This window comes from Aotus nancymaae, unplaced genomic scaffold (assembly GCF_030222135.1).
Source record: "Aotus nancymaae isolate 86718 unplaced genomic scaffold, 86718_ANA_hifiasm-v0.15.2.pri h1tg000021l, whole genome shotgun sequence".
Lineage (NCBI taxonomy): Eukaryota > Metazoa > Chordata > Mammalia > Primates > Aotidae > Aotus > Aotus nancymaae.
In genome coordinates, this window is record NW_026988433.1 from 12,572,778 (window position 1) to 12,584,588 (window position 11,811).

Here is an 11,811-nt window from a genome sequence, read left to right on the forward strand (position 1 = left end):
AGAAAACTGTTCACTAGGCTGGGCACGGTGGCTCACACCTGTAATCCCAGCCTGGCCAACATGGTGAAACCCCATTTCTACTAAAAATACAAAAATAGCTGGGCATGGTGGTAGGTGCCTGTAATCCCAGCTACTTGGGAGGCTGAGGCAGGAGATTTGCTTGAGCCTGGGAGGCAGAGGTTACAGTGAGCCAAGATCGTGCCACTGCACTCCAGCCTGGGCAACAGAGGGAGACTTGTCTCAAAAAAAAAAAAAAAGAAAGAAAGAAAACTGTTCACTAAGTTCTTGTTGGAAAATAAATGTACCAGCAAACTCTTATAGGAAATTTTTTGTAAGCATAAGCTTGTTTTATAGCAAAAAAAAAGTTTGAAAACTGTATAAGCTAACCTCCTTCAGTACTCAGAGGTGGAGCTGGGATGACTTCTTGTCTCATTATAGTCCACTGTTTTCTTTTTCATTTTTTGTCATTTTTCAAACTTCTCCATGAATGCAGTCCACTGATGTTAAAATGAGGCCATAAATTTTTTTTTTTTTAAAGATGGGGTTTCACCATGTTGGCCAGGCAGGTCTTGAACTCCTGACCTCAGGTGATCCACCCACCTCAGCCTCCCAAAGTGCTAGGATTACAGGCATGAGCCACCACGTCCAGCCGAGGCCATAAATTTTTTTAAGAGACAGAGTCTTGCTCTGTCACTCAGGCTGGAGTGAGCCAAGATCACTTGTGATCACTCCAAGATCATGGCCCACTGCAGCCTAAACTCCTGGGCTCAAGCAATCCTCCCACCTCAGCCTCTCAAAATAGCTGGGTTACACCATAGTGCCTGGTTAATTTTTTTATTTTAATTTTAATTAATTAATTTATTTATTTATTTTGAGACTGGGTCTCCCTCTGTCATCTAGGCTGGAGTGCAGTGGTGCGATCTCAACTCACTGCAACCTCTGCCTCCCAGGCTCAAGCGATTCTCCTGCCTCGGCCTCCCACGTAGCTGGGATTACAGGCACCTACCACCACGCCCGGCTCATTTTTGTATGTTTAGTAGAAATGGGGTTTCACCATGTTGGTCAGGCTGGTCTTGAAATCCTGATGTCAGGTGATCCGCCCACTTCAGCCTCCCAAAGTGTTGGGATTACAGGTGTGAGCCACTGTACCTGGCTGCTATAACTTTTTTTTCTTTATAGAGACAGGGTCTCCCTGTGTTGCCCAGGCTAACTCCTGGGCTCAAGTGATCCTCCCACCTTGGCCTCCCAAATTGCTGGGATTAAAGACATGAGCCACTGCACCCAGCCATTAACTATTTTGAGTGTGGATGAATCTTAAGGTTTTAAAGGGGCCTTGCTAAGAAACTGCAGAAATCAGCCCGGCACAGTGGCCTACACCTGTAATCCCAGCACTTTGGGAGGCCAAGGAGGGCAGATTGCTTGAATCCAGGAGTTTGAGACCACCCTGGGCAAGATGGTGAAACCCCATCTCTACAAAAAATTTTAAAAAATTAGCCAGGTGTGGTGGTGCACACCTGTGGTCCCAGCTATTTGGAAGGCTGAGGTGGGAGGATCACCTGAGCCCAGGAGGCAGAGGTTGCAGTGAGCCAAGATCATGCCACTGCACTCTAGTCTTGGTGACAGAGTGAGATGAGACCCTGTCTCAAAAAAGAAAAATCAGTTTGTGACTTGGCTAACAGTTTGTGGGTAACTTAGTTCAAAGGTATGGGAAAGGGCTTCAGATATGTTGCTTCCTGGCCCAGCACAGTTAGGATCATTTATGTACCTTCACTTACAAGATCTTGCCCTGTCACTGAAAAGCTTCCAGATACAGCTAGCTATATACAACTCTCTCAAAGAACAGCAGCTAAGAGCATTTGATAAATGCTTAGAAAAACTCAGCTTACATTTGCTTTTCAGCCAGCTGGAGCCTATTGGCTTTTGAAATTAACAGGAAGGAACAGGCATTGGAAGGAACTTCATAAACCATCAACCCTGTCTTATCTCCATAGCAACGTGGTTTTCTCACATCTGAATAAAAAAACAAAAAAGCTGCCAACTTCTTGACAGTAAATATGGGACAGATCAAATTCAACTAAAACTGTCAATGTCTAGCTAGCAGTCTTTTTTTTTTTTGGCGGCTCACCTGAGGTCAGGAGTTCAAGACCAGCCTGGCCAACATGGTGAAACCCACTATCCGTCTTGAATCAGCTTTTGGGTCTATAGCTAGAGACAGATCATCTGTTCAGACTAGGGCTTAACTGGACAAGCTAAAGCTTTGGAGGCCAAATTCCTTGTGGAATTTGTGGGCTTCAAACAGAAATAGAGCCAGGTCACTAAAGAGGGAAAAGGGATAGAAAAGATATGAATTAAACCAGGTGTGGTGGCTCATACCTGTAATCCCAACACCTTGGGAGGATCGCTTGAACCCAGCCTGGGCAACACAGGGAGACTCCAGCTCTACAAAAAATTCAAAAGTTAGCTGGGCATGGTGGCACACACTTGTAGTCCCAGTTACTTTGGAAACTAAGGTGACAGGATCACTTGGGCCCAGGAGGTCGAAGCTGCAGTGGGCTGTGATTGCACACTGCACTCTAGCCTGGGCAACAGGTGACCTTGTCTCAAAAAAAAAAATGAAAGTTAGAAAAAAGATGGAATTACGGGAACATTTTCAGTTGTTTATGTAAGAACAAACATAAATTACCCCAATTGCAATCTCCTGTTTATTCCATAGTACCTCATCCTTTTTTGCAGACAGCAGGGAAAAAACTGCTACAATAAATAAGTCAAAATTGCCAGGCGTGGTGTCTCATACCTGCAATCCCAGTACTTTGGGAGGCTGAGGCAGGCAGATCACCTGAGGTTGGGAGTTCGAGACCAGCCTGACCAACATGGAAAAACCCCATCTCTACTAAAAATACAAAATTAGCTGGGTGTGGTGGCGCATGCCTGCAATCCCAGCTACCTGGGAGGCTGAGGCAGAATTGTTTGAATCTGGGAGGTGGAGGTTGCGGTGAGCCAAGATTGCACCATTGCACTCCAGCCTGGGCAACAAGAGTGAAACTCCATCACACACACACACACTCTCAAAATTTTGCACCTCTACCCTGAAACCCTTCCAGTCCTAAAGTAGCACAACTTCACTAGGATTCTTAAAGCCACACATTCTGAAGAAAAATAAACTTCCAAAGAGGTTACTGACCTAATGCTCTTACGATGGGAGTTACCACCCATCAACTCCAATCTGTTGCCCTCTTCCGTATAGCAGTTGCCTGGCTGCTGAAAAATCCCAATGGCATCTTAGAGATCCATGGGAACGGTTTCCCAAGATGGGTGTGGGTTGTTTCAGCCTGTCGTATTTCCTTTCTACCTATAGGTCCGCCCTATTTGCTTTTCTAAAACTGTAGTCCTCTAAAATTGATAGCAGAAAACCTTTGATGGCTACGTGTCCCCAGCTTAATTGGGTCTTTTCAGGAAAAGGCATCAATTCACACTTGTTCCTGACCACAGCAAAGCAAAGCACAGCACGCTGTTTAGATAAATTCCTGCCAAGACTTTATTAGAAGAGAGAGCATGAAGACTGCTGCTCAAAAACATTCACTTTCCCTTTTAAGGCCCCCTTCTTTCTAGGCAGGGGAGGGGACTAGCCAAGGGTCCTTGAATCCATTTCATTATTCCAACTTTGAGTTTACTTCCATTTTATAGCCATAGAAAGCTTAAAGTACTACTACACATCCATCACCACCACCCAAGCCCAAAGGCCCAGAACATTCTGTAGCAATGTCTTAACAAATATCCTTAAACACTGATTTTTTTCAGATTAGGACTAAGATTTAAATGTTTCTCTGCCATGCATTGCATTTCTCAACATGCACAACAGTTGCAGGATGGGTGAGAATGTGACTAAGAGTACTGAAATACCCCACAGAAACTTACTTCTGTAAGGACGGACTCATCCCAACCAACCTGGAGATCTCATCAAGTGACCATCTTCAACACTATGTTATTTGAAAAAATTGTAATTCACACACATACACATCTGCAACATTTATTTTTTAAAAGGAATGGATTTTGAGAGAAAACAATGTGGCGCAGAAATATGGAATAGAAAATAAATACAAATGTAGGCATTTTGCTAATTGTTTTATAACCACAACAAACTAGTACAGAGAATGCCCTGTACAAAACACAAAGGTTCAAACATCAAGGTGTTCCCTTAGCAAGGCTGAAAATTTCAGTCTCTGGTATTTGGAATTTAGGCTGCAGTCCTTGTTTTTGGATGGATCACTGGGTGTGTGGCACAACAGTCCATGCTTTTTTTTTTAAATGAGATGGAGTCTCACTCTGTTGCCCAGGTTGGAGTACAATGGCCTGATCTCAGCTCAATGCAACCTCCACCTCCCAGGTTCAAGTGATTCTCCTGCCTCAGCCTCCCGAGTAGCTGGGATTACAGGTGTGCACCACCACGCCCGGCTAATTTTTGTATTTTTAGTAGAGATGGGGTTTCACCATGTTGGCCAGGCTGGTCTTGAACGCCTGACCTCAGGTGATCCACCCACCTCGGCCTCCCAAAGTGCTGGGATTACAGGCGTGAGCCACCACGCCCAGCCTTTTCAGTCCATGCTTTTAACCAGATTTGAATAGAAGAATGGCCACCTGGCCCAGGTAGAAGTAGATGAAGTGTTTGGTTTCATGTGTCACGTAACTACCGAAGTTCCTCCCCACGATGCAATGCCAGGTAGGATTGTACTTCTTATCAAATTCCTGGGGGAAAAAAAGAAAAAAAGTAGAATTTTAATTACCAGAGGTGTTTGCCTCCCGGATAAGCCAGAGCCTGTAGGGGCAGAAAGGAAGAACGTTAGCATCTGCAAATTCTTCTAATGAAAGAATGTTCCGCAGCTCCAAGTCGCCTACATAGTGCATTAATACAAACATACTTGCAGTCTGAGCTAAGATGGGAATGGAGGCTGAGGAGGTCAAAGGAAGAAAGGTCAGCCTTAAAGACGGAATGCTTTGTTATTCCAGTAATTACACCTTCATACCTTCTATAGTATTCTTACTCATTGACAGAAGGTGACATCAACAGGTGTAGTTTATCATGTTCCGTGTAAAGAACTAAACTATCTACTGTATTTGCCATGCCCCACCATCCAAGAAAATGGTTAAAAAAAAAAAAAAAAAAAAAAATTAGCCCTTCCAATTCCTCATCACAAAGATCTTAACTGCACCCCTGCAACACTCAAACAAGACTTCCAAAAGGATAAAACTTCAAACAGCATTGTATACTAAATGATTGCAGATCAAAATTGAATTTTCAGGGACACAATACTTAAGCACTCCACCATTGCTGTAAACAGAATCTGACAGTCAACTGGCTCAATTTTATCCTTAATTATTATCCAAACAGCCGTCCTCTCCACAACTATCCGGATGATGCTAACCTACTACCCTGTCCATTAGGTTAGCAAGTTGTAGGAACAACTCTTTACTATTTCCCCCACCCTAAGAGGTACTGGGAGTAGAATGCCTGTGGGGGGCAGAGGGCAGCAAAGGTAATCTTTCTCTACAAAATTCTTACAAATGTTTGCGGAGAGTCACACAAGATTTAGCTACTCTAACTGCACGCAGTGCGAAAACCTCTTTTAAAGATATGAAGAGGAGTAACGCTCTTGCAAGCTAGACGCACGCACTGCTGCGTTTGTCAAAAAAGGCATTTATTTCTGTTCCATCTAAAGTCTTTCATCCTTCCATTCTCGACTGGAACCCTCCCACGGCTTAGGCTGCCAGCTTTCTTCCCTTCCAGCAAACATTGCTAGAGAAGTTGGCAGTCCTGCCAGCTTTCTACAGACTGCCATTTACCAAGCCCCCACCCCAGTCCCCAGCCCCGCCACCACCCACTTTCCCTCAACTGCCGACTAACTCCCTACTGGAAGGCTGGCAAGATCTCCTCCCGGCCCGGCTGGAAACACCCACGCAGCTCCCCCCTCCGGAACACCCAGATGGATCCTCGGCGCAGGAACCACACAGAAGGGGGAACCGCTGCTCCCTGATCTTAGATACCGTTGCTAGGTGGCGCTTTCCCCCCGCCGAGCTGGGTAATTAAAAAAAAAAAAAAAAAAAAAAAAAAAACTTCGGACGCCTAGGGTCTGGTCTTCTCCGGAGGAGCGCAAAACGCATCTGCGTCCTTTCTGGAAGCTTCTACGCCCCGAGACGCCCGGGGTGCTCCCGGGACCTGTCAGGCGCCCTAAGAACGCAGGATCGGGGAAGGGGAAGGAACCCCCTGCTCCCGGCTGCGCCTCGGCCCCCGTGCCCGTCCTCACCTTCTTGATATGAGCCGCAATGTCCTTCTCTATGTTGTATTTCTCCAGCGCCTGAGTAGCGCACTCCACCGAGTCCTGTTGCATCTCTTCCGACATGTCCGCATTTTTGATCACGGCCTTTCGGTCGCACATGGTTACCTAGTGGGCAAGGCCCCGGGTAAGGGGTGGAGGAGTTGGGCCGCGCCCCCCAGGCACTAGCTGCGCACCCTCCCCGCGGCCCGCGCCACCACGGGACGACGCCCCCCACCCCACTTCTCAGGAAGCGCGGGCTACGCGGCGGGCTAAGTCCGGAGGGAGCGAAATGAGGCAGCGAGGACACCCCCGGCCCCTAGAGTTTCTCACCGTGGAGAAGGGGGCTGGCTGACAGCAACAGTCTCCTGGAGGAGGTGCTAGCACTGCTCAGAGATTGAGCTGCTGTCGCTACCGAAGCCGTGGCGCATCTAAGCCGCCCCACGCCAGTCGCCGCCGCCTAGTGCTCAGGCCCCGCCCTGCTCCCGCCGACCCCGCCCCTCGCCGCTCGTCCCTATTGGCTTGACGCAGTCCACGGCATTCTTCCATTGGTCCATGGACTCCATGGTTCCCTCAGGATCTTTCTCCAGCATTTTGTTGCAGACCACAATGCACCTCTCACGGCGTCGGTTGCCCAGGCAATAGGCCCCACGCGGCGAGGCCCACACACCCAGAAGGTGGAGCCCCGGCCCGGTTGCGAGGACCACCCAGCTGTCTGGAGAGGTAGGAAGGGAGCTTCTGCCGGGGCCAAGGGAAGTGATCCCAAATTCACGGAGGTTGTCCTAGGGTGTGCTCTCGAACGAAAGTCTCTAGAAGTTGGTGGCTACCACTGCCCCACCCCCCCGCCCCCACGTCAGGTCGCAAGATCTCCCACTCTAGGTCAGCAGGATTATGACAAAGGTGGCCTCTCCCTTTACGGAAAGGGTATCTGTGAAGCAGGGCCGGCTTCGTGGGCAAACCAACAGGGCAGTTGCACAGGAGGGGCCCTTACGGTTTCATTTTGCATAGGGCCCCATTTGTAGTCGGTCCCGCTCTGAAATATTTGGGAGAGAACATCCTCAGGATTGAGTGAGGGCTTCAAGGAGGGAGGATGTTTCCTTAAGAATTAAGGGATTATCCCCAAGAGTGGGGTCTCAGCCAAGCAATGTAGAAATCCTTTAAGCGGGTGGGGATGGGGATCCGGGTGGATTGGGGAGTGTTGAGCCCTGGGGTTTTTGTCCAGGGTGAGGCTTGTTGCTCAGGTGAGGCAGAGATTCTTGGTTGGGTTTTATCTCAGAGGAGGAGGTATTCTAACGGACGAAAAAGCGACTATTAAGAGAGATGATGTCCCCTCCAGCTTAGGGAGGAGACACGAATTGGTTAAAAAAGCAAGATCTTGGGGGAGTTGAGGGACGAATCAGATCTGGATTTAAATCCCAGCACTGTCATTTACTAGCTATTTGAACGTCGTCTTTATTTAATTAAAGGGGGACTAATTGTAAAAGGAAACCACTTCATATGCATGTTAGGAGTGTTAAACATTTGAAGTTCTCAGCACAATGCGTGGCACATAGTAAATGATCAATGAATCTTATCAATAATTAATAATTGTCAGTTTGTAGAACTATCCCACAGGCCACAGCAAGGTTTTGAACAACCAACTCTGAAATGCCTATAATTATTTTTGAATCTGCATAAATAAGTTATCAGGTTAATCATGTAACTGGAAGCTTCCTATTTACATTTCTGCATTTTCCTCTTGACCCCCTACTCTCATTACCCCTTTAAACAATTTGTGGCTGGGCATGGTGGCTCACACCTGTAATCTAAGCACTTTGGGAAGCTGAGTCGAGGGAATTGCTTGAGCTCAGGAGTTGGAGACCAGCCTGGGCAACATGGCTAAACCCCATCTCAAAAAATAAAAATAAAACAATTTGAGCAGAGGTACACAACTCCAGAAAGAAAAAGATGGGAATAGGCCAGGCACGCTGGCTCACACCTGTAACCCCAGCACTTTAGCAGGCCGAGGTGGGAGTATCTTGAGGTGAGGAGTTCAAGACCAGCCTGGCCAGCATGGTGAAGCCCCGTGTCTACTAAAAATACAAAAAGTTAGCTGGGCACGGTGGTGCATGCCTGTAATCTCACCTACTCAGGAGGCTGAGGCAGGAGAACTGCTTGAATCCAGGAGGTGGAGATTCTGAGATCGTGCCCGTGCACTCCAGCCTGGGTGAAAGAGTAAGACTCTGTCTCAAAAAAAAAAAAAAAAAAAAAAAAGAAAAAAATGGGAATAATTAGAACCTCTTCAGGTTCAACCTATGCATATCAATTAAGTCAACAGCTTTTTCCAATTCCATATTTCTAATGGTGAGATTTGGGGTTTTAAGAGTTATAATATTCCTATATAGTATCTCTCTTGAGGAAGAAGTAGGATAACGACAAGTGAGGACCCTAGAAATGCAGATGACACTAAAGTAAAGCCACGGTGACTCCACTAGGTAGAAACCCCAAAGAAATTTCCTAAATCATCCTCATGTGTTTTTTTTTCCACGTCTACACTACCTCTATTATTATTTATTTAATTTTTATTATCATTGGCTGGGCGTGGTGGCTCATGCCTGTAATCCCAGCACTTTGGGAGGCCAAGGCAGGCAGATCAGGAGGTCAGGAGATCAAGACCATCCTGGCTGACACAGTGAAACCCCATCTCTACTAAAAATACAAAAAATTAGAGGCCGGGCACAGTGGCTTATGGCTGTAATCCCAGCACTTTAGGAGGCTGAGGCAGGTGGGTCGAGGTCAGGAGTTCGAGACCAGCCTGGCCAACATGGTGAAACCCTGTCTCTACTAAAGATACAAAAAATTAGCGGGGCATGGTGGCACACCCCTATAATCCCAGCTACTCGGGAGGCTGAGGCAGGAGAATCTCTTGAACCCGGGAGGCAGAGGTTGCAGTGAGCCAAGATCGTGCCATTGCACTCCAGCCTGGGCAATAGGGCGAGACTGTCTCAAAAAAAAACAAAAAAAAAAAACAAAAAAAAACTATCATTATATATAGGATACCTCTCTCTATATAGGATACTATTGTATATAATATAGGATTCCACTCTCTATATAGGATACCATTATATATAATAGCATAATTGTTCACTAATAATACTTTATAGAATATATTGTTTAATATTTTTCTTTGAAATCCCTTTATTTATTTATTGTATTTTTAGCAGAGACAGGGTTTCTCCATGTTGGTCAGGCTGGTCTTGAACTCCTGACCTCAGGTAATCCACCTGCTTTGGCCTCCCAAAGTGATGGGAATACAGGCATGAGCCACCCCTCCCAGCTATTTTTTAAATAAGTATACTTTTTATTTTATTTTATTTTTTTGAGATGGAGTCTCGCTCTGTCACTCGGATTGGAGTGCAGTGGCGTGATCCAGGTTCAAGCAACTCTCCTGCCTTGGCCTACTGAGTAGCTGGGATACAGGCTCATGCCACCATGCCCAGCTAATTTTTCTATTTTTGTAGAGACGGGGTCTCACCATGTTGGCCGGGCTAGTCTTGAACTCCTGATCCACCTGCCTTGGCCTCCCAAAGTTCTGGGATTACAGGCGTGAGCCATCGCTCCCAGCCTAATAAGTATGCTTTTAAAAGACAAATTTATATCATTACCATAAATGGAAAGCCAGTCTCATTTGCCATAAATAGAAGGTAACTATAAAATATAAATATTAGAGTATAAAACATTGGTCTTTGCATTGTTAAACTGATCTTGGACACTACTAGTGATCTGTGTCCTGCACTTGGAAAATGCTGCCCTAAAGGAGGGTTCTTTAGGTATCCACGGCTGGATTTCAAAGGTTTCACAAGCCCTCTGCATTTGTGCACAAAAATGTATGTAGTGCTTACGGGCATTTTTCCAAACAGAGGATCCTTCGCGTCCATCAAATTCACAAAGGGATTCAGAACCTAAGGAGGATTAAAAAAAAAAAAAAAAAAAAAAAAACTGTTCTAGGATAACCCAAACTCCTAGAATGAATGTGAGATTCCTTCCCCCTGAAGTGGCCCATATGGGGTTCTGTAGCATCACACATTTTGGCAACTTACACTATCTACTCCTGCCTGGTAAACTTGCTTAAAAATCCTTCTAAGCCTGAAAACCTGCATTTCTCATTCTTGCCACAGGAAATTATAACTAGGGCTTGTTAATGTTTCTAAGAGCGCAGACTTTGGAATCAACCTAAGCTATGAGCTCCTTCAAATTAATTAACCTCTCCAAGGTACGGGTTCCTGATTTTTATTTTTTATTTTTATTTTTATTTAATTAAATTTATTTATTTATTTATTTATTTATTTTTGAGATGGAATCTCACTCTTGTCACCCAGGCTGGAGTGCAGTGGTGCGATCTCGGCTCACTACAACCTCTGCCTCTCGGGTTCAAGGCATTCTCCTGCCTCAGCCTCCCGAGTAGCTAGGATTACAGGCACACACCACCATGCCTGGCTAATTTTCATATTTTTAGTAGAGACAGAGTTTCACCATGTTGGCCAGGCTGGCCTCAAACTCCAGACCTCAGGTGATCCACCCACCTCTTTAGTTCCTGATTTTTTTTTTTTTTTTAATAAATAAAGATGGGGTTTCACCATGTTGGTCAGGCTGGTCTTGAACTCCCAACCTCAGGTGATCCACCTGCCTTGGCTTCCAAAGTGCTTGGATTACAGGCGTGAGCCACCATGCCCGGCCTAGTTCCTGATTTTTAAATGGAGATCACATCTTCGTTATAGGTTGGTGGCGGGATTATATTAAATAATGCATCTGAAGACCTAGCCATGGTATAATAATTGGTAGCTATTGTCACTATATATTGAGACTCTACCATGTGCCAGACATTTTGGACACATTATCTCATTGGCTTCTCATAACAATTCTACAAGGTAAGAACTGTTCGTCTCTTTATTACACAGATGAAGCAAATGAGGTTCAAAGAGATAAAGTCCCTTACCTAAAGTCACAGTTATAGGAAGTGACAGAGCTGGGATTTGAATCTTGATCTGTCTGACTCCACAGTCCCACATGGTAGATGGAACCTCTGAGCTATACCCTAAACAAAGGGACCCGATGCCTCAGAACAAAGTGACGTGCCTGGAGACGCTAAGCATCCTCGGCCCCCGGCAGGAGCTCCCTAAATATATGTTAGGTGGGTGGATGGATGGATGGATGGATAGAAGAAAGGATGTATAGTTCAGACTAATTCAGCATTGATTCCTCAACAACAAATACCTCAAACTTGACCCTAGATTGGTCCTTGACTGTCGTGATCTTCCTTGGACAGAATCATCTTTCAACTCCAGTCATCAGACTTTCCAAGGGCCCTCAGAAAGCCCTTCAGAGTTGTTATTCACAGGCAGACTGAGGGATCCCTTGCAGGGCCTGTAGCTCTCCTCACCTCATCCACAAATAGGACAGTGGCCTGTGCCTCACTGCTACCCCAGGATCATTCTGTTCCCAGCCCAGTCCAGCAATCACTTGT

At 45.9% G+C, this 11,811-nt stretch overlaps 1 protein-coding gene across 1 annotated transcript; it reads right to left on the reverse strand.

Moving 5' to 3' along the window:
• Window positions 1-4,013: 4,013 nt before the first annotated feature.
• Window positions 4,014-6,765, reverse strand: DYNLL1 (dynein light chain LC8-type 1). Its single transcript, XM_064379482.1, has 3 exons — window positions 6,642-6,765; window positions 6,300-6,437; window positions 4,014-4,743 (listed from the first exon to the last, which is right to left on the reverse strand). The coding sequence occupies exons 2-3, from the start codon at window positions 6,429-6,431 to the stop codon at window positions 4,606-4,608; spliced, it is 270 nt and encodes an 89-aa protein (XP_064235552.1). The 5' UTR covers window positions 6,432-6,437; window positions 6,642-6,765; the 3' UTR covers window positions 4,014-4,605.
• Window positions 6,766-11,811: the final 5,046 nt, after the last annotated feature.